We start from the raw sequence: 21,005 nt of genomic DNA on the forward strand, positions 1-21,005 counted from the left end.
AATTTTTGTGCACCAAAGCGCTGGATCCCAGAGCCCAGTCCTCAAAGAGAGACATTACAGGCAAAACCTTGTTTCTTCTTTCACGAGGCCTGGGTACCATCCATCTTGGCCGTATTGGCCCGAGGCATGGATCCAGTTGTATAGCTCCTAGGCCCCGCAGAGACCATCAAACAGAGCTTTCTTCTTACCACATCTTTAACCACTTCCCACCCGGCCACTGCACATAAACGGCCCACGAAGTTAGGGAGTGCCAGATACCACTAGATCACTTTGGAGCAACCAGAATCACTGGAATGCTCTGCACCCGATTCTGAAAAACAGTGGAGAAATACCAGAGGGAACGCATAAAGAAAGCTTAATTGATCCCACAGGGTCCCCAGTGCTCCCACTACAGAATCTAGAGGATCCCTGGATTTAGCCACAAATCTGTCCACTTTTGGCTGAAGCAGACTGCAATCAGATCCACATCTGTCTTCCTCCAATAGTGACAGATGTCCCAAAACACCTTGGGATGCATGGTCCATTCCCCACATCCAGGTGCTAACAGAAAAAGCCTGCCTGCCAATTGTCTACTCCAGAAATGTGGACTACAGACAAGGATGGAATGTGCCTTTCTGCACAAGCCAGAATTAAAGCTGTTCTAAAGGCTTAGCTTATTTTTTCAAATTAAAATAAACATGTTTTATTTACCTGCTCTGTGCAGTGGTTTTGCACAGTACAGCCCTGAACCTCCTCTTCTGGAATCCCTTGCCGGCGATCCTGGCTCCCCCTCTTCTATGTTTGATTGACAGCAGCTCCCGCTGCTGCTTCTATGCCTGTGAGGGGAGAGAGAACAGCGACGCTGCTCTAGGGCACACAGCGCTGGATTGAAAGAGGAGCCAGGTAAGTATTTGTAGGGGGGAACGGGACTGGGTAATTGATACTGGAAGGTTTTTTAACCTCAACCACTTAACTGTCCCATGTAGCTTTACTGCTACAGGGTCGGCCATTCTGCGCAGCACCAAGTATACGTGATTCTACATTTCCGATCACTGGGTCCTGGCCACTGATTGACCACCAGCACCCAGCTATCGGCTGAGTCTTATGGAGTCTTCTGGTCAAATGGGTATGGAGATGAGTGAGGGGAAAATGGGCCCCCACCTGTCTCCATACCATTGCAGGGCGGAAGCGACGTCAAAACATCACTTCCGCCCATAGCTCTTAAAGGGCCATTTTTTGGGGGAATTCTTTGAAATGACAATTTTTTTTTTTTTTTTTTTATTGCATTTTAGTGTAAATATGAGGTCTTTTTGACCCCAGATCTCATATTTAAGAGGTCCTGTCATGCATTTTTTTCTATTACAAGGGATGTTTACATTCCTTGTAATAGGAATAAAAGTGACACAATTTTTTTTTTAAAAACAGTGTAAAAATGAAAAAAAAAAAAGGAAAAAAAATTTTTTAAACGCGCCCCGTCCCGCCGAGCTCACGTGCAGAAGCGAACGCATACGTGAGTAGCGCCCGCATATAAAAATGGTGTTTAAACCACACTTGTGAGGTATCGCCGCGATCGGTAGAGCAAGAGCAATAATTCTAGCCCTAGACCTCTTCTGTAACTCAAAACATGCAACCTGTAGAATTTTTTTAAACGTCGCCTATGGAGATTTTTAAGGAAAAAGTTTGTCGCCATTCCACGAGCGGGCGCAATTTTGAAGCGTGATATGTTGGGTATCAATTTACTTGGCATAACATTATCTTTCACAATATTAAAAAAATGGGCTAACTTTACTGTTGTCTTATTTTTTAATTTAAAAAAAGTGTATTTTTTCCCAAAAAAAAAATGCGCTTGTAAGAAGACAGCTGCACAAATACGGTGTGACAGAAAGTATTGTAATGACCGCCATTTTATTCTCTAGGGTGGTAGAAAAAATGTATAATGTTTGGGGGTTCTAAGTAATTTTCTAGCAAAAAAAACCCTGTTTTTAACTTGTAATCAAATCTCAAAAAGAGGCTTGGTTCTTAAGTGGTTAAAGGGACCCTGTCACGTGGGCAATAAGGAAGCTGACAATGTTAGCTTGTTTTATTTAATCTTTGAAGGTGATTACTCCTTTGCTGCTATCCTTAGGCTGAGTTCCCACTTAAAATGAACGTAGCTCACAGCAGGGGTTCAGGCCGTTCCTGTTCTCCATTTCAGAGATGAATCGGGCCTGAAACTGAGCCAAAGATGCACAGGACACTTCTGTGCAATTCGCTCCGGAGATGTGTAACCTAGTTTCATTGAGAGCCGGGCACACTCTCCTATTATGCGAATTGGATGCGGAGAAAAAAAATACACATCCAATTCGCATAAGTGTGAACGCAGCCTGAAACTTCCTTCACCACTTGATAAATCACCGACATGGAGCTAAGATTTGAATGTTAGCAATATGCACATGCTTTTTCCAGATGAGCAACTCACTAAACAGTGAAGGAAGAATCAGGATGACAGCACCACAGTAGCCACACTGCTTTTTGCCATCTGTTTTGGGGTGTTGTTAGGATAACATTGACACCCGCAGCAGATCGCATGGACGTTGCGTGTTTGCTTGGAGTGCGATGCTGGGAAACGCATTAGTGTGAAACGAGACTAAAACAAGTTAGCAATATAATTTCCTTTTAAGCCCTTGTTTGGTGTGAAACAACTCACTAGGTGGCGGTAATAGATATAAGCACCTGTTTGCATTATCAGAACATAAGCAATTGACAACTTTCTCTTTTCGGCCTGGTGACCCAACACACCTACAAATGGGACTTGTCCATTGTCCTTTTGTGTAGATCTAGAGCAGTGGTCAGCAACCTTTTTCCACTTAAGGGTAGGATTCAATGTATGTGAATGCATGGAGGGCCGTATTCACCTGCTAATAAATGAAGATAATAATCCTAACATAGTAATAATAACAGTACAGATTTACCTCACTTTAAGGTGCTTCACTAATACAAAGACAGTTCACCCTGAGGCAGCATGTGGCTGGGGATTCAGATTTTACTGACCTCCTCCCCCATCCTGGCACCCAAGGGTGGCTGACGCTAGCCAGCATGGTCTGGAGATGGGGGGCCCTGTCCCCAAGTGAGATGGGGTCCCTGTCCCCAATGGTGATGGGGTCCCTAATAGGGTCGTGCCCCCCCCCCATTGCAGTGTCCTCTGTCCCCCTTCACATCACTCCCATAGTGTCCCATAGTGTCCTCTGCCCCCCCCCCCCCATAGCAAGTTAGCATGTTTCCTGTGCCCCCCCAAAGCAGTGTCCTCTGTCCCTGCACCCCCCCTCTTCACCGCACCCCACGGACACAAAAACACACACTGTGTAGGTGAAATTCTCCTACCTTACACAGGTGTAGAGCACAGCAGAGAGCGGCTGGAGCTGCTGAAGTTAACTTTTTACATCAACAGGCTGGTAATTGGTTGCTAGGATCTCCCGGCAACCAATTACCTGCTATTTAATGTAAAAAGTTAACATCAGAGGTATCCAGCCCTGTAAAACCAGCCGCTTGTTGCTGTCCAATGAAGAGGACAGCAGCGAACATGTCAGCGGGCCAGGTGCCCGTGAATTAATCACGTGCACTGACTGGCTGGACAATTAGCGGTGGCGGGTCGGGTGCGGCCTGCGGGTTGTCGACCCCTGATTTAGAGAAAAGGCTGTGTAGCACCACAGACACCTCTCAATTTTGTTTTAGTTCAACCTCCCAACTTTGCTGCACTTTGACACACTTTTTCTACAATTTATGGAAATGCAAACAAATTATATATCCAATCTTTATTTTGCACACAAAACCTATCTGTAGTTTTGTATTACCTTTTGCTCACTTCCTTCCTTTCAGTCTTCCCGAATAGACGACCAAAGATGTGCACCACCAGACTCCATGCCCCGAGGCCCAACCATGCCAGATGAAGACTTCTTCAGTCTAATCCAGAGAGTCCAGGCAAAGAGGATGGACGAACAAAGGGTGGATCTCCCTTCCAATCAGGAAGATGGAGAAAACCATGATAATCAGAGGAGGCCAAGCTAAGTGTCAGCTGTTATGTGCAGATAGCAAAGCACCTGTACTGAAGAAACAGCTTTCCGATGATTCACCTCCATGCTGTACCAGGAGACAACGTTTATAAAAATTAGAAATCTGTGTATTTTGAATAGCTGAGACCTAGAGGTCCTTTGGGAGAGTCGTCTTACATGTGTGAAATATCCAAGTGTCTTCAGCCAATTAGTTAAATATTAAAATGGACCATCTGTTTTTTTAAAGACACTTTTTTAGGCAATTTTAAAAAGAAAAAAAAAATCTTTGAGCCTCAATTTTCAGAAGGATGATGTTATTGAGAACAAGAGGAATTCTTGCTAGAAAGTTCATGAAGAACAGTGCACTGGAAGGCTTGTTATAACAGGTTACAAGGGTGGGGATGGTGCTCACAGGATGCTACTACTGGTTATAGCAGGCTTAATATTTATGGGACCAAGTAACAAAGGGCCTTATTCACTAAATGGCAATAATCATTTTGTACAATAGTTTTCTTTTTTTACATTACATTTAGGATTTTTAGGAACTGTTGGTAAAGTACATAGCTCCCCTAAAGTGACAGACATTGCGGTGTAAAACAGCAGCATGACGTATTTAATGAGCAATTGGCTTCAGAAGAGTATTTTCTGTTTGTATGCAGAGGGTTCCTACATTTGACCTCATTTAAGTTTGTAAATTTGGGTGGCGAAATCGCCCAATAACTTTTGTATCTCTGGGGATGGCTCTTTCCTCCCACCACAGTTATTTACTACAGGTATTTATAATGCCAACAATTGTATGCATCGCTTTAATAAAAACAGTGACAAAGAGAGCCTCCCATTGTAAAGGCTGCAAAAAAGTAGAAAAGCAGGGTACTTGGATGCAGAAATCCCATTAGTGGGGTCTAAAAAAAATAAGTATGTGACCATAACCCAAACACATCGCTGCAAGCATCTGCCCAAAGCTGAAATATTGCTCTCAGGTGGACTGCCTTTATATAGAGCAGGGGTCTCAAACTGGTGGCCCTCCAGCTGTTGTGAAACTACAAGTCCCATGAGGCATTGTAAGGCTGACAGTTACAAGCATGACTCCCACAGGCAGAGGCATGATGGGACTTGTAGTTTTGCAACAGCTGGAGGGTCGCCAGTTTGAGACCCCTGATATAGAGCATATCATCTTGCCATGTAAGGCCTGGCTGGCAGGGAACAGGTTAACAGGTACTACATTCCAGCAATAAAACAGGAAAGACTCAATGGGGGATGTGCTGACCTAGATTTCCCGCCGTTCAGTGAATGAGGCCTAGCAACTGCGAAGAGCCTGCATGTTAACTACTTTCGCACAACTGCCCACTGTCAGAGCAACATAGCTGTCACGAACGCACGCAAAAAGTACATCGCAGACAGAGGAGTGTCAATATTGTTACATGCTGTCAGGGCTGCTGTTTCTGCTTCAACCCCTGTGCTATTTATTGATACAGCAATCGGGGGGCAGCTGTCTTGACTGGGCCCAGTTAGAAAGTGTAGATGTGATGGTATGGCTTCCAATAAAAAAAGTACTAGTTTACCACTTAGACCCTGTAATCAAGCTGCTCACATACAATTTTTTTTGCATGGACTGGTATATAAAGACTAACTTCACCTATTGCAAAGTTTTGGGTGGAGTTAAGTATAAATGATACAAATAAATAATAAATAGGCCCAAAAACTGTTACTCTCTGGTTCTTGAGCGGCACACTAGTTTTGGGGCCAAAGAAGCTGAAGCCAATTGGCTTAACTATGGGCAGCAGGAATAACAACGTACTTCTGAAGATACTCAAACAGGTATTCTGGGTATGGGTTTATGAAATAATCTGAAGATGCTGTCTGAAATTATATTTGTCCAAGCTTATTTAAAGAAGCTTTATATTTGCTCCTTTATCCACATTGCCTCTGAGAGTCAGAGGTGAGAAGTCACCCAAGATCTGATTTTTCTGCCCTGTATACTTGTTGACCTAATGCTAATATAGTCTTCAAACAACAACTGAGTAAAGCTGGCCATAACCTATAGATTTTTTTTTTTTTTTGTTCAGCCAACAAGCTGAAGGGAAAAGAAAATGTAGCAGATGTCTTCCTCTGTGTTATAAAGCGTAGATGGGCGAATCGCCCATTGCAGATAGTGGCTGCATCTGATTGGATGCAGTTGTTCGGTTGACAAATTTATCAACTGAAGGATATCAGGGGTGAGAGAATGGTGGCATTTTTGCCACTTCATCAGGAACAGCTCAAAATTCACACGGTGTATGGCCAGTTTAAGTGTAACTTTATCTTAATTAAAAAAGAAAAACATAACTTTATCATAAATAGAGCCTTGTACTGTAGTTATTTTACATCATACAAAGGGCTTTGTTGTTTGGTATTGTTATGCACTCTCAGAGACTGCTCTGTCTCTACAGCTGAAGTTTTGGGTCAGGTTTAGGGATAATATAAAATATAATTCTATCATATGTAAACCTACACAATAATCATTTAAAGCCACACCCAAGGCAGATAATGAAAACACTATTAAATGCAGTTGTGGATTGGTTAATTGCACATTTATTTTTACGCAGAGCTATCAAACGTGCCTACCTAAAAGTCCCCATCAATCAAATAACACAAAATAAGAGTTGATAAGTAAATCATATAATAATAAAAAATACTCACTTGGGTTGGGGCCCTTATCTGAAGGCACCAGTGACATAATTCGCTTCTCTGCTGCTGGTTACCCCAAAAGATGTCAGAATTCACTTCTGTACTCTGCTGGAGCACATTTTTGTGGGATTTTGGGTATCTAGTTTTGCCAGGCGGCAGCAGTGATGTCACAGGCCATTTTAGAAAGCAGGCAAAAGTTGGGGTCAGTCATTTTTTTTCAAACTGTTTTTTTTTTTTCAGCTCTTTTTATTATTATTTAGGGAGTGGAGGTCTTCCTGGTAAGACCTTACATTTTGTTTTTCAAGGTCTGCTTATCTGTGTATTTAGTTGTCTTTTATATTCAGCCTTAAGACCCCTTTCACACTGAGGCCCTTTGCAGGTGCTATAAAAATAGCGCCTATAAAGCGCCTTTCCTGTCACTCCAATGTGAAAGCCCGAGTGCTTTCACACTGTAGCGATGTGCTGGCGGTGAGACTAACCTTAACATAGGAGGCAGGGGGAATGACGAGCTGGGGCATTGCTTCTCCTCTGGGCTGAACAGGAAGTGTGTCCTAAGATACGATTGGGAGTCCTAAGACTCCCTGGCCAACCGGGCCTCAGTACCTGCTTCCTGATTGGTTGGGAGGAGAATTAGGAAGACAATAGTGAATATTAATTCGCTATTGTCACACAAGTGGGTGGGCCTCTGGCTCTAATCATGTGCTTCAAAACAAAAAAAAAACCCTTTGGAAACCATGCATTTGGCACCCTGCATGTAGATTAGGGGCTGAGCGCATGGATTAGGGGGGCTGTGCCCCGTATGGACGGGCTGCCACTGCTCTGCAGGACCATGGGAGTCTGCCATGAATACGGCAAGGACGGTTTCAGGCGCAAAGCTGTGCGGCACCCGGAGGAGATGCACAATGAAGATTGCTGGACAAGGATAAAGGTGAGTATAGGACAGAAGGTACAGTTGTCCTTTAAGTCTGAATTTGAAGTCCTATTGTGATAGGCTTTTTTAATAGGCATCCTGTTACAATGTACTTTTTCCAGCACTGAAATCTGCTTGCTGTGTAAAACTGTCCTTTAGCCACTCTATAAGGTGTAATGGCGTACACGTCATGCCCACCTTATTTTTAGAGAAGGTAAGTGTAGGAGGGCACTTTAGCATTGCTGGGCAATGTGAAGCTGTCCAGCTGAGTGCAACTACAAGTACCAGAACCCCCAGCTAAAGAAAACACTTTGCCTAACCTCTTAAAGATGAGGAAAGAACAAGTTCACTTTTAGTGAACTTGACCTTTACTCTCTTAAATATTTACCTTCCTGCAGTTCCACCAGTCTTCACTGTGTGGCTTTGCCTGATGCTTTTTCCCCTAAACTATCACCATCGAGTCCTCTTCTTATGCCCCGTACAAACGATTGGACATTCCGACAACAAAATCCATGGATTTTTTCCGACGGATGTTAGCTCAAACTTGTCTTGCATACACACGGTCACACAAATCTTGTCGGAAATTCCGAACATCAAGAACACGGTGACGTACAACATGTACGACGAGCCGAGAAAAATGAAGTTCAATAGCCAGTGCGGCTCTTCTGCTTGATTCCGAGCATGCGTGGAACTTTGTGCTTCAGGATTGTGTACACACGTTGTCGGAAAATTTGAGATCCAGAAATCAAATTTTGTGTGACGGAAATTCCGATGGAAAATGTCCGATGGAGCCTACACATGGTCAGAATTTCCGACAACAAGCTCCCATCGAACATTTTCCGTCGGAAAATCCGACCGTGTGTATGCAGCATTAGTGTGCACTAGGAAGAGGACCTGGTTGAGGGCGTTTTCAAGAGAAAGGCTGTGTGCACTGGCCAGGGTCATACACTGAAGATGCTGGAACAGGGAGGAAGGTAAGTATAAAACAGGACAGTAAAAGTTTACCAAAAGTGAGCTTGTTCTTGAAAGCTGAAACCAGTTTAATCTATAAATCCTTACATTAACAAAATAAGTTCTTAGAGATCCTCGTCAGTGATCTAGAAATGCATGAAAAGTTTCCTGTAATTTAATGTAGTTGCCATACTGCACACATTCATTGTATTTAAGAGAGAAATTAAAAAATTATAATTTATTGTATTTTTTTTTTACTGTTGATTTGTATATTTACATCTTCTGTGAGTATTTTGTTTGATGTTTTTTTCACCTCTAACCCCATTCTAGTACACTCTACGCTGAATTTCCTACAGATTCTTATATATTTATTTGCGGTAAGGATATTATTACATGGGAATCAGTTGTAGGCCAGATAAGAGAGACTGGTGGAAGTATACTGGGAGTATCTGGGCTCTGCTGCTCAGTTCTTTTTTGTTTGACAAGTGTGATGCAGTAGGGAAAGACAGTGAAATTGTAAAAATGCTTTATAAATTCTATGTATTATGCCCTGCTAGAAAATGTAAAAGGGTTATTCAATCCAAAAGTTAAAAGTACAGATCTCCTTGTCATGTTCTTGCACACACTAGCATCTGACAATTCAAGAGCATGTGCACACATATTGAAACAAGGCAGAAAGTGATACTAGTTATAAACGTTCATACTGTGAAATTATGTAGCTCCATCCAAAGCCAACAATTCCTTTTTTTTTTTTTAAGGGGAGTATAGTTAAAGCAGTAAAGCCAAGGTCTGTATGTTCTGAGATCTGAGGCAGATCCAAAGCATCCAGTGTTACTTTCTGATGTCATATTCCCAGTACAAATTATCAGGAAAGAGAACGTAAAGAACTGGTTTCTACACCCTTCTCTCTGCTGCTGGTCAGTACCGAATAACAAAGGGCAACTATGTTTGCATCTGTCTTTGATTATACCATCAGAAACTTGAGCCTTCCGTTTCAGGTGGGGTTCCTAGTTATTATTTATTGTGTTCAATTAATCGAACAACAGATGCCAGGGGTGTTCCACAGATCATATCAAGGCTATCAGCTGTTCAGTCAGCCTCATCAAAGGCAGGCTCCAGCATCACATACCGGTACGTCACAAGTGCCAAGAGCTGTGGGCAGAACAGCCCAGCACTATGATACTTCATTGTGAAGTATCATCATTGATGCTTCATTGTAAAACTTACATCAAGGGGCATATTAATAAAATGACTAGGCCACCCCTACATGGAAGAATTTGTGAACAACTGTTTCCTATCTATAAACTGTAAAAAATCTACAAATATTCTATTTGTAAATATATTTCACATGAATAAACATCGGCTTATTTTCCTTTTTTTTTAACACTGTTTTTACAGTGAACCTTATTGTTTGCTATAGGATGTTGCGTTTTGTTATGCTTTCATTGGCAACTAATAGTCACTTCACTAACACGCTGTTCCTTTGCAAAACCACATATATTCCATAGCAACCAATCACTCCCTTGCATACATGTTTAGAGGAGGAATAAAATAATTGTGCAAAAATTGAGACTTTGTGCCACTCCACATACATTTTCCTACAGAGGATCACACAATACATAGGAAGACACAGTGCTGTATTTGACTACTGTTCCCCATAGCAACTGGTAAAGGGAGCTAGATGGTTAACACTATGTAAAGGGTTATTTTTCTGTCCTGCCTTACAGTTCTGACACTTGGCAAAAAAGCGTAGCTAGGTTGGAAGATATTCAGATAAATCTTCAAAAAGCCACCTTCACTTCCTGCACGCAGTTTCTAATGTCTTGAAGCTGCCAATAGTGCCCTGATGACCATCCAGGACCAACAAATAGAAATGTACCAGCGTTAAGAACAGTGACAAACGCCTGTGAGTATAACCCTTTAAAGGGCAGAAAAGGTTTGAACTCATGCATGGTCTTTACTGCTGTCAGGACCCTGGCATAATGATGTTTCCTTATCACGGCTGTGTTAGGTTGAGCTACTGCTGACTTTTGAATTCTCCACATGTATTTGAAAAACCCAGGTTGAGCACAGTGGCGGCTCAGCTGAAAAGCTGGGGTTTAGCTCACTGCAGCCTTGTCAGAGGTAGGAGATACCTATACCCTGGATACACAGAGCAGTGAAGACTTTAAGGGAGATTGCCCTACTCCAAGGAAAATGGAGAGAAATGTTTTAGGCGGGAGCTGCTCAGATATATCATGTGAGGGAACCTGTCATGCTGCTGACTGTGAGTAAATATTTAATGCAACCTGCGAGTGCTCAGTCCCAGGACACATTTATGCTTGAGGTCAGACACTGCCTGATAATATACAGTCGTGCGCATAAGTTTACATACCCTGGCAGAATTTATGATTTCTTGGCCATTTTTCAGAGAATATGAATGATAACACAAAAACTTTTCTTACACTCATGGTTAGTGTTCGGCTAAAGCTTTATCCCTTTCATGACTAAGCCTATTTTTGAAATTTGGTGTTTAAAATCCATATTTTTTTTGCTATAAAATTACTTAGAACCCCCAAACATTATATATATTTTTTTTAGCAGAGAATCTAGAGAATAAAATGGAGATTGTTTTAAAAAATCCAAACAGTAAAGTTACCCCAATTTTTTGTATAATGTGAAAGATGATGTTACGCCGAGTAAATAGATACCAAACATGTCACGCTTTATAATTGCACGCACTCGTGGAATGGCGACAAACTATGGTAGCTATGAATTTCCATAGGCGACGCTTTAAATTTTTTTTACAGTTACCAGGTTAGAGTTACAGAGGAGGTCTAGGGCTAGAATTATTGCTCTCGCTCTGACGATCGCGGCGATACCTCACATGTGTGATTTGAACACCGTTTACATATGCGGGCGCGACTTCCGTATGCATTTTCTTCGCTGCGCGAGCTCGCGGGGACGGGGGCGGTTTGATAAAAAAAAAATTTTTTTATTTATTTTTATACTTATAAATTGTGTTTTAAAAAAAAAAGTTTTTTTTTTACTTTGATTGCTGTCACAAGGAATGTAAACATCCCTCGTGACAGTAATAGGTGGTGACAGGTACTCTTTATGGAGGAATCGGGGGTCTAAAAGACCCCCGATCCCTCCTCTGCACTTCAAAGTATTCAGATCGCCAAAAACGGTGATTCTGAATACTGTGTATTTTTTTTTAAATTCGGCGCCATTGGCAGTCGAGTAAACGGGAAGTGACGTCATGACGTCGCTTCCGCGTTTACAATTAGAAGGCTGTAACGAAGCCATTCATGGCTTCGTTCCAGCCCGCCCACAGCTGCCAGTGGCAGCCGATTGGACACTGGGCCTCCCGATCGCACGGGAAGCCCGGTAAGGGTGGTGGGAGGGGGGGGGTGTCCCGCCCGCTCCTCCGGTATAACAGCCGAGCGGCTTTTATCCGCATCGGTTGTTATATATGGATAGCCGATCGCCTGCTCAAAACAACGGTACCGGGATGATGCCTGCGGCTGCGGGCATCACCCTGGTATAACCCCCGAAAGCCGAGTACACAGATGTGCGTACGGTCGGCGGGAAGGGGTTATTATCAATCAACTGTGTTTACTCCTTTTAAATCATCACAACAGAAACCCAAATGACCCTGATCAAAAGTTTACATACCCCAGTTCTTAATACCGTGTATTCCCCACTTTAACCACTTGACGACCGCCTCGCGCCGATGTACGTCGGCAAGGTGGCACAGACAGGCAAAATCACGTACATGTACGTGATTTGCCTTCCGCGGGTAGGGGGTCCGATCGGAACCCCCCCCGGTGCCCGAGGCGGTCGTCTTTTGTCCCACGGTGATTGGAGGTGAGGGGGAGGCCATCCGTTCGTGGCCCCCCCCTCGCGATCGCCGCCGGCCAATCGAATCATTCCTTTGCTGCTGTATGCTAAACAGCAGCAAAGGAAATGATGTCATCTCTCCTCGGCTCGGTAATTTCCGTTCCGGCCCGAGGAGAGAAGACAGGTATGTGAGTGCACAACACTACACACACACACAGTAGAACATGCCAGGCACACAAAACACCCCGATCCCCCCCCCAATCACCCCCCCCCCCCCCGTCACAAACTGACACCAGCAGTTTTTTTTTTTTTTGTTTTTTTGTTTTTTTTCTGATTACTGCATTGGTGTCAGTTTGTGACAGTTACAGTGTTGGGACAGTTAGTATTAGCCCCCTGTAGGTCTAGGATACCCCCCTAACCCCCCCTAATAAAGTTTTAACCCCTTGATCACCCCCTGTCACCAGTGTCGCTAAGCGATCATTTTTCTGATCGCTGTATTAGTGTCGCTGGTGACGCTAGTTAGGGACGTAAATATTTAGGTTCGCCGTCAGCGTTTTATAGCGACAGGGACCCCCATATACTACCGAATAAATGTTTTAACCCCTTGATGGCCCCCTAGTTAACCCTTTCACCACTGATCACCGTATAACTGTTACGGTTGACGCTGGTTAGTTTGTTTATTTTTTTATAGTGTCAGGGCACCCGCCGTTTATTACCGAATAAAGGTTTAGCCCCCTGATCGCCCGGCGGTGATATGCGTCACCCCAGGCAGCGTCAGATTAGCGCCAGTACCGCTAACACCCACGCACGCAGCATACGCCTCCCTTAGTGGTATAGTATCTGATCGGATCAATATCTGATCCGATCAGATCTATACTAGCATCCCCAGCAGTTTAGGGTTCCCAAAAACGCAGTGTTAGCGGGATCAGCCCAGATACCTGCTAGCACTTGCGTTTTGCCCCTCCGCCCAGCCCACCCAAGTGCAGTATCGATCGATCACTGTCACTTACAAAACACTAAACGCATAACTGCAGCGTTCGCAGAGTCAGGCCTGATCCCTGCGATCGCTAACAGTTTTTTTGGTAGCATTTTGGTGAACTGGCAAGCACCAGCCCCAGGCAGCGTCAGGTTAGCGCCAGTAGCGCTAACACCCAAGCACGCACCGTTCACCTCCCTTAGTGGTATAGTATCTGAACGGATCAATATCTGGTCCGATCAGATCTATACTAGCGTCCCCAGCAGTTTAGGGTTCCCAAAAACGCAGTGTTAGCGGGATCAGCCCAGATACCTGCTAGCACCTGCGTTTTGCCCCTCCACCCGGCCCAGCCCAGCCCACCCAAGTGCAGTATCAATCGATCACTTACAAAACACTAAATGCATAACTGCAGCGTTCGCAGAGTCAGGCCTGATCCCTGCGATCGCTAACAGTTTTTTTGGTAGTATTTTGGTGAACTGGCAAGCACCAGCCCCAAGCAGCGTCAGATTAGCGCCAGTACCGCTAACACCCACGCACGCAGCATACGCCTCCCTTAGTGGTATAGTATCTGAACGGATCAATATCTGATCCGATCAGATCTATACTGGCGTCCCCAGCAGTTTAGGGTTCCCAAAAACGCAGTGTTAGCGGGATCAGCCCAGATACCTGTTAGCACCTGCATTTTGCCCCTCCGCCCGGCCCAGCCCACCCAAGTGCAGTATCGATCGATCACTGTCACTTACAAAACACTTAACGCATAACTGCAGCGTTCGCAGAGTCAGGCCTGATCCCTGCGATCGCTAACAGTTTTTTTGGTAGCTTTTTATTGAACTGGCAAGCACCAGCGGCCTAGTACACCCCGGTCGTAGTCAAACCAGCACTGCAGTAACACTTGGTGACGTGGCGAGTCCCATAAGTGCAGTTCAAGCTGGTGAGGTGGCAAGCACAAGTAGTGTCCCGCTGCCACCAAGAAGACAAACACAGGCCCGTCGTGCCCATAATGCCCTTCCTGCTGCATTCGCCAATCCTAATTGGGAACCCACCACTTCTGCAGCGCCCGTACTTCCCCCATTCACATCCCCAACCAAATGCAGTCGGCTGCATGAGAGGCATTTTCTTGATGTCCTCCCGAGTACCCCTACCCAACGAACCCCCCCAAAAAAGATGTTGTGTCTGCAGCAAGCGCGGATATAGGCGTGACACCCGCTATTATTGTCCCTCCTGTCCTGACAATCCTGGTCTTTGCATTGGTGAATGTTTTGAACGCTACCATTCACTAGTTGAGTATTAGCGTAGGGTACAGCATTGCACAGACTAGGCACACTTTCACAGGGTCTCCCAAGATGCCATCGCATTTTGAGAGACCCGAACCTGGAACCGGTTACCGTTATAAAAGTTAGTTACAAAAAAAGTGTAAAAAAAAATATATATATATAAAAAAAAATAGTTGTCATTTCATTGTTCTCTCTCTCTCTATTCTCTCTCTCTCTTGTTCTGCTCTTTTTTACTGTATTCTATTCTGCAATGTTTTATTGTTATTGTGTTTTATCATGTTTGCTTTTCAGGTATGCAATTTTTTTATACTTTACCGTTTACTGTGCTTTATTGTTAACCATTTTTTTGTCTTCAGGTACGCCATTCACGACTTTGAATGGTTATACCAGAATGATGCCTGCAGGTTTAGGTATTATCTTGGTATCATTCTTTTCAGCCAGCGGTCGGCTTTCATGTAAAAGCAATCCTAGTGGCTAATTAGCCTCTAGACTGCTTTTACAAGCCGTGGGAGGGAATGCCCCCCCACCGTCTTCCGTGTTTTTCTCTGGCTCTCCTGTCTCAACAGGGAACCTGAGAATGCAGCCGGTGATTCAGCCAGCTGACCATAGAGCTGATCAGAGACCAGAGTGGCTCCAAACATCTCTATGGCCTAAGAAACCGGAAGCTACGAGCATTTTATGACTTAGATTTCGCTGGATGTAAATAGCGCCATTGGGAAATTGGGGAAGCATTTTATCACACCGATCTTGGTGTGGTCAGATGCTTTGAGGGCAGAGGAGAGATCTAGGGTCTAATAGACCCCAATTTTTTCAAAAAAGAGTACCTGTCACTATCTATTGCTATCATAGGGGATATTTACATTCCCCGAGATAACAATAAAAATGATTAAAAAAAAAAAAATGAAAGGAACAGTTTAAAAATAAGATAAAAAAGCAAAAAAATAATAAAGAAAAAAAAAAAAGCACCCCTGTCGCCCCCTGCTCTCGCGCTAAGGCGAACGCAAGCGGCGGTCTGTCGTCAAACGTAAACAGCAATTGCACCATGCATGTGAGGTATTGCCGCGAAGGTCAGATCGAGGGCAGTAATTTTTGCAGTAGACCTCCTCTGTAAATCTAAAGTGGTAACTTGTAAAGGCTTTTAAAGGCTTTTAAAAATGTATTTATTTTGTTGCCACTGCACGTTTGTGCGCAATTTTAAAGCATGTCATGTTTGGTATCCATGTACTCGGCCTAAGATCATCTTTTTTATTTCATTAACCATTTGGGCAATATAGTGTGTTTTAGTGCATTAAAAATTAAAAAAGTGTGTTTTTTCCCCCAAAAATGCGTTTGAAAAATCGCTGCGCAAATACTGTGTGAAAAAAAAAAATGAAACACCCACCATTTTAATCTGTAGGGCATTTGCTTTAAAAAAATATATAATGTTTGGGGGTTCAAAGTAATTTTTTTGCAAAAAAAAATAACTTTTTCATGTAAACAATGAGTGTCAGAAAGGGCTTTGTCTTCAAGTGGTTAGAAGAGTGGGTGATGTGTGACATAAGCTTCTAAATGTTGTGCATAAAATGCCAGGACAGTTCAAAACCCCCCCAAATGACCCCATTTTGGAAAGTAGACACCCCAAGCTATTTGCTGAGAGGCATGTCGAGTCCATGGAATATTTTATATTGCGACACAAGTTGCGGGAAAGAGACAATTTTTTTTTTTTTTTTTTGCACAAAGTTGTCACTAAATGATATATTGCTCAAACATGCCATGGGAATATGTGAAATTACACCCCAAAATACATTCTGCTGCTTCTCCTGAGTACGGGGATACCACATGTGTGAGACTTTTTGGGAGCCTAGCCGCGTACGGGACCCCGAAAACCAAGCACCGCCTTCAGGCTTTCTAAGGGCGTGAATTTTTGATTTCACTCTTCACTGCCTATCACAGTTTCGGAGGCCATGGAAAGCCCAGGTGGCACAAAACCCCCCCAAATGACCCCATTTTGGAAAGTTGACACCCAAAGCTATTTGCTGAGAGGTATAGTGAGTATTTTGCAGACCTCACTTTTTGTCACAAAGTTTTGAAAATTGAAAAAAGAAAAAAAAAATGTTTTTTCTTGTCTTTCCTTATTTTCAAAAACAAATGAGAGCTGCAAAATACTCACCATGCCTCTCAGCAAATAGCTTGGGGTGTCTACTTTCCAAAATGGGGTCATTTGGGGGGGGTTTTGTGCCACCTGGGCATTCCATGGCCTCCGAAACTGTGATAGGCAGTGAAGAGTGAAATCAAAATTTTTCACCCTTAGAAATCCTGAAGGCGGTGATTGGATTTCGGGGCCCCGTACGCGGCTAGGCTCCCAAAAAGTCCCACACATGTGGTATCCCCATACTCAGGAGAAGCAGCTGAATGTATTTTGGGGTGCAATTCCACATAGGCCCATGGCCTGTGTGAGCAATATATCATTTAGTGACAACTTTGTGCAAAAAAAAAAAAGTGTCACTTTCCCGCAACTTGTGTCAAAATATAAAATATTCCATGGACTCAATATGCCTCTCAGCAAATAGCTTGGGGTGTCTACTTTCCAAAATGGGGTCATTTGGGGGGGTTTTGTGCCACCTGGGCATTCCATGGCCTCCGAAACTGTGATAGGCAGTGAAGAGTGAAATCAAAATTTACACCCTTAGAAATCCTGAAGGCGGTGCTTGGTTTTCGGGGCCCTGTACGTGGCTAGGCTCCCAAAAAGTCCCACACATGTGGTATCCCCATACTCAGGAGAAGCAGCTGAATGTATTTTGGGGTGCAATTCCACATAGGCCCATGGCCTGTGTGAGCAATATATCATTTAGTGACACCTTTTTGTAAATATTTTTTTTTTTTTTTTTGTCATTATTCAATCACTTGGGACAAAAAAAATAAATATTCAATGGGTTCAACATGCCTCTCAGCAATTTCCTTGGGGTGTCTACTTTCCAAAATGGGGTCATTTGGGGGGGTTTTGTACTGCCCTGCCATTTTAGCACCTCAAGAAATGACATAGGCAGTCATAAACTAAAAGCTGTGTAAATTACAGAAAATGTACCCTAGTTTGTAGACGCTATAACTTTTGCGCAAACCAATAAATATACGCTTATTGACATTTTTTTTACCAAAGACATGTGGCCGAATACATTTTGGCCTAAATGTATGACTAAAATTTAGTTTATTGGATTTTTTTTATTAAAAAAAAGTAGAAAATATCATTTTTTTTTCAAAATTTTCAGTCTTTTTCCGTTTATAGCGCAAAAAATAAAAACTGCAGAGGTGATCAAATACCATCAAAAGAAAGCTCTATTTGTGGGAAGAAAAGGACGCAAATTTCGTTTGGGTACAGCATTGCATGACCGCGCAATTAGCAGTTAAAGCGACGCAGTGCCAAATTGGAAAAAGACCTCTGGTCCTTAGGCAGCATAATGGTCCGGGGCTCAAGTGGTTAACATCAGTGACAGCTTGAAGTCTTTTGTGGCATTTGTGGATGAGGCTCTTTATCTTCTCAGATGGTAAAGCTTCCCCTTCCTCTTGGCAAAAAGCCTCCAGTTCCTATAAATTCTTGGGCTGTCTTCCATGAACTGCACGTTTAAGATCTCCCCAGAGTGGCTCAATGATATTGAGGTCAGGAGACTGAGATGGCCACTCCAGAACCTTCACTTTATTCTGCTGTAGCCAATTACAGGTCGACTTGGCCTTGTGTCTTGGATCATTGTCATGTTGGAATGTCCAAGTAAGTCCCATGCGCAGCTTCCTGGCTGATGAATGCAAATGTTCCTCCAATATTTTTTGATAACATACTGCATTCATCTTGCCATCAATTTTGACCAAATTTCCTGTGCCTTTGTAGCTCACACATCCCCAAAACGTCAGCGATCCACCTCCGTGTTTCACAGTAGGAATGGTGTAGGCCTTGTTGATGCCTCTCCAAATGTAGTGTTTATGGTTGTGGCCAGAAAGCTCAATTTTGCCAGAAGGTTTGAGGCTTGTCTCTGTGCTGTTTGGCATATTGTAAGTGGGATACATTGTGGTATTTGCTTAGTAATGGCTTTCTTCTGGCGACTCGACCATGCAGCCCATCTTTCTTCAAATGCCTCCTTATTGTGCATCTTGAAACAGCCACACCATATGTTTTCAGAGAGTCCTATATTTCACTTGAAGTTATTTGTGGGTTTTTCTTTGCATTCCGAACAATTTTTCTGGCAGTTGTGGCTGAAATTTTAGTTGGTCTACCTGGTTTCAACAGAACCCCTCATTTTCCACTTCTTGATTAGCGTTTGGTCAAAAGGCGAACCGACATAGTTACATTGTTTCACCCTGCCACCGTACAACTGCAGCAGCTGCTCGGGAAGGGGTTAAGATAAAAGCGGTCTCCACGGCGGATTCGCCTCTCTGCCGCGCTCTGGTCGTCTCCGCCGCTTGCCGGACCAGCGGAGACGATCGCGTCTTCTCCCGTGGATGCCTGGGTGCCGACTGAGGGGAAGGTGGCCCCCCGTTCGGCTCCATAGCATGGGAGAGTGGAAGCTACGTCAAATGTCACTTCTGCCCATAGCTCTTAAAAGGAGAATTATTTATTTATTTATTTTTTTCAAGTGACTTTTTTTTTTTATTGCATTTTAGTGTAAATATGAGATCTTAGGTCTTTTTGACCCCAGATCTCATATTTAAGAGGTCCTGTCATGCTTTTTTCCTATTACAAGGGATGCTTACAAACCACACATGTGAGGTATTGCTGCGATCGTTAGAGCAAGAGCAATAATTCTAGCCCTAGACCTCCTCTGTAACTCAAAACTGGTAACCTGTAGAAATTTTTAAACATGCCTATGGAGATCTTTAAGGGTAAAAGTTTAATAGTAAAATGTGTATGAAGCGCTTCACTAAGTGATAAGATGAATAAATAAATAATTAAAGATTCAAATAATATAACCCACATCAGCAGTTCATAAAATAAATCCAACTACTGTGCAAACAAGTGCAATTGCACTTGTTTGCACAGTAGTTGGATTTATTTTATGAACTGCTGATGTGGGTTATATTATTTGAATCTTTAATTATTTATTTATTCATCTTATCACTTAGTGAAGCGCTTCATACACATTTTACTATTTATCTTTTTAGTGATTCTGAACACTTTTTTTGATAGCAGCCTCACTATATTGATCCATTTATTTATATATTTTATTATTTTGATATTTGGAGCGTTATCTTTTTATCACAGCGCTTTGTGTTTTTTATATACACAAAGGGTAAAAGTTTGTCGCCATTCCACGAACGGACGCAATTTTGAAGCGTGACATGTTGGGTATCAATTTACTCAGCATAACATCATCTTTCACAATATAAAAACAACTGGGCTAACTTTACTGTTATCTTATTTTTTAATTTAAAAAAGTCCTCTTGTGAGACCGCTGTGCAAATACGGTTTGACAGAAAGTATTGCAACGACCACCATTTTATTCTCTAGGGTATTAGAAAATTATATATTATATATAAAATGTTTGGGGGTTCTAAGTAATTTTCTAGCACAAAAAATGATTTTAACTTGTAAACAACAAGTGTAAAAAAGAGGCTTGGGGCTGAAGTGGTTAATAGCCATTCAAACCCCTTTGTGTCAACTTGTGTGCATGTTATCAAGCCAAAATCACCAGGGTATGTAAACTTTTGACCAGGGTCATTTGGGTAGTTTCTGTTGTGATTTAAAAAGAGTAGAAAAAGGTGATTGATAATAAATGGCTTCAGCCAAACACTAACCATGAGTGAAAGAAATGTTTTTGTTATTCATATTCTCTGAAAAATGGCCAAGAAATCAATTTCTGGCCAAGGCATGTAAACTTGTGAGCACAACTGTACATGCCTCAGTCCACGTTCCAATCTTAAAGTGGAGTTCCACCCAAAAATGGAACTTCCACTTGGAATCCTACCCCCCTCTGGTGTCACATTTGGCACCTTTCAGGGGGGAGGAGGGAGCAGATACCTGTCTAATACAGGTATTTGCTCCCACTTCCTGGCATAGATCACCATAGAAATGTTTGGGTTTTTTTCGGCGGACCTCCGCTTTATCTTCCAGGGTGTGCATTTTACAGCGCTCTAAACCTGCCCCATAGATGCTGCTTGCAGGACTTTTTCTAACATCCTGCAAGCGCACTGCCCGAGTGTGAAAGCACTCATGCAAATGAATGGGAGGCAGTTGGCAGTTTTCAGGCGCTATTTCTAGCACTAGAACGCCTGAAAACTGCCTTACTGTGAAAGGGGTCTTAGTGCTGTGAACAGAATGCGGTTAGCTGTATATAAGGACTTGTTCTCTGGGTGTTGTTAGACTACAGAACCCAGCATATATGGATTGGAAGTCCCACAACAGCTGGAAAAAGTCACAGATTGTTAAAGACTGA

General features: G+C 43.0%; 1 protein-coding gene across 3 annotated transcripts in view; it reads left to right on the forward strand.

Moving 5' to 3' along the window:
• The window catches only part of GPSM1 (G protein signaling modulator 1), an 811,168-nt gene that overhangs the window by 661,993 nt on the left and 128,170 nt on the right, over positions 1–21,005 (forward strand). For 2 of the 3 annotated variants that reach the window (XM_073599650.1, XM_073599649.1), the window contains one exon: positions 3,835–9,913. The exons of the other annotated variant lie outside the window; for it this stretch is intronic. In XM_073599650.1, coding sequence (XP_073455751.1) covers positions 3,835–4,023 — 189 coding nt within the window. In that variant the 3' untranslated portion in view covers positions 4,024–9,913. Of the gene's footprint in view, positions 1–3,834; positions 9,914–21,005 lie in introns of those variants that run through there. 3 annotated transcript variants of the gene reach the window in all.

The sequence above is a fragment of the Aquarana catesbeiana genome, linkage group LG09 (assembly GCF_042186555.1).
Source record: "Aquarana catesbeiana isolate 2022-GZ linkage group LG09, ASM4218655v1, whole genome shotgun sequence".
NCBI classification, from domain to species: domain Eukaryota; kingdom Metazoa; phylum Chordata; class Amphibia; order Anura; family Ranidae; genus Aquarana; species Aquarana catesbeiana.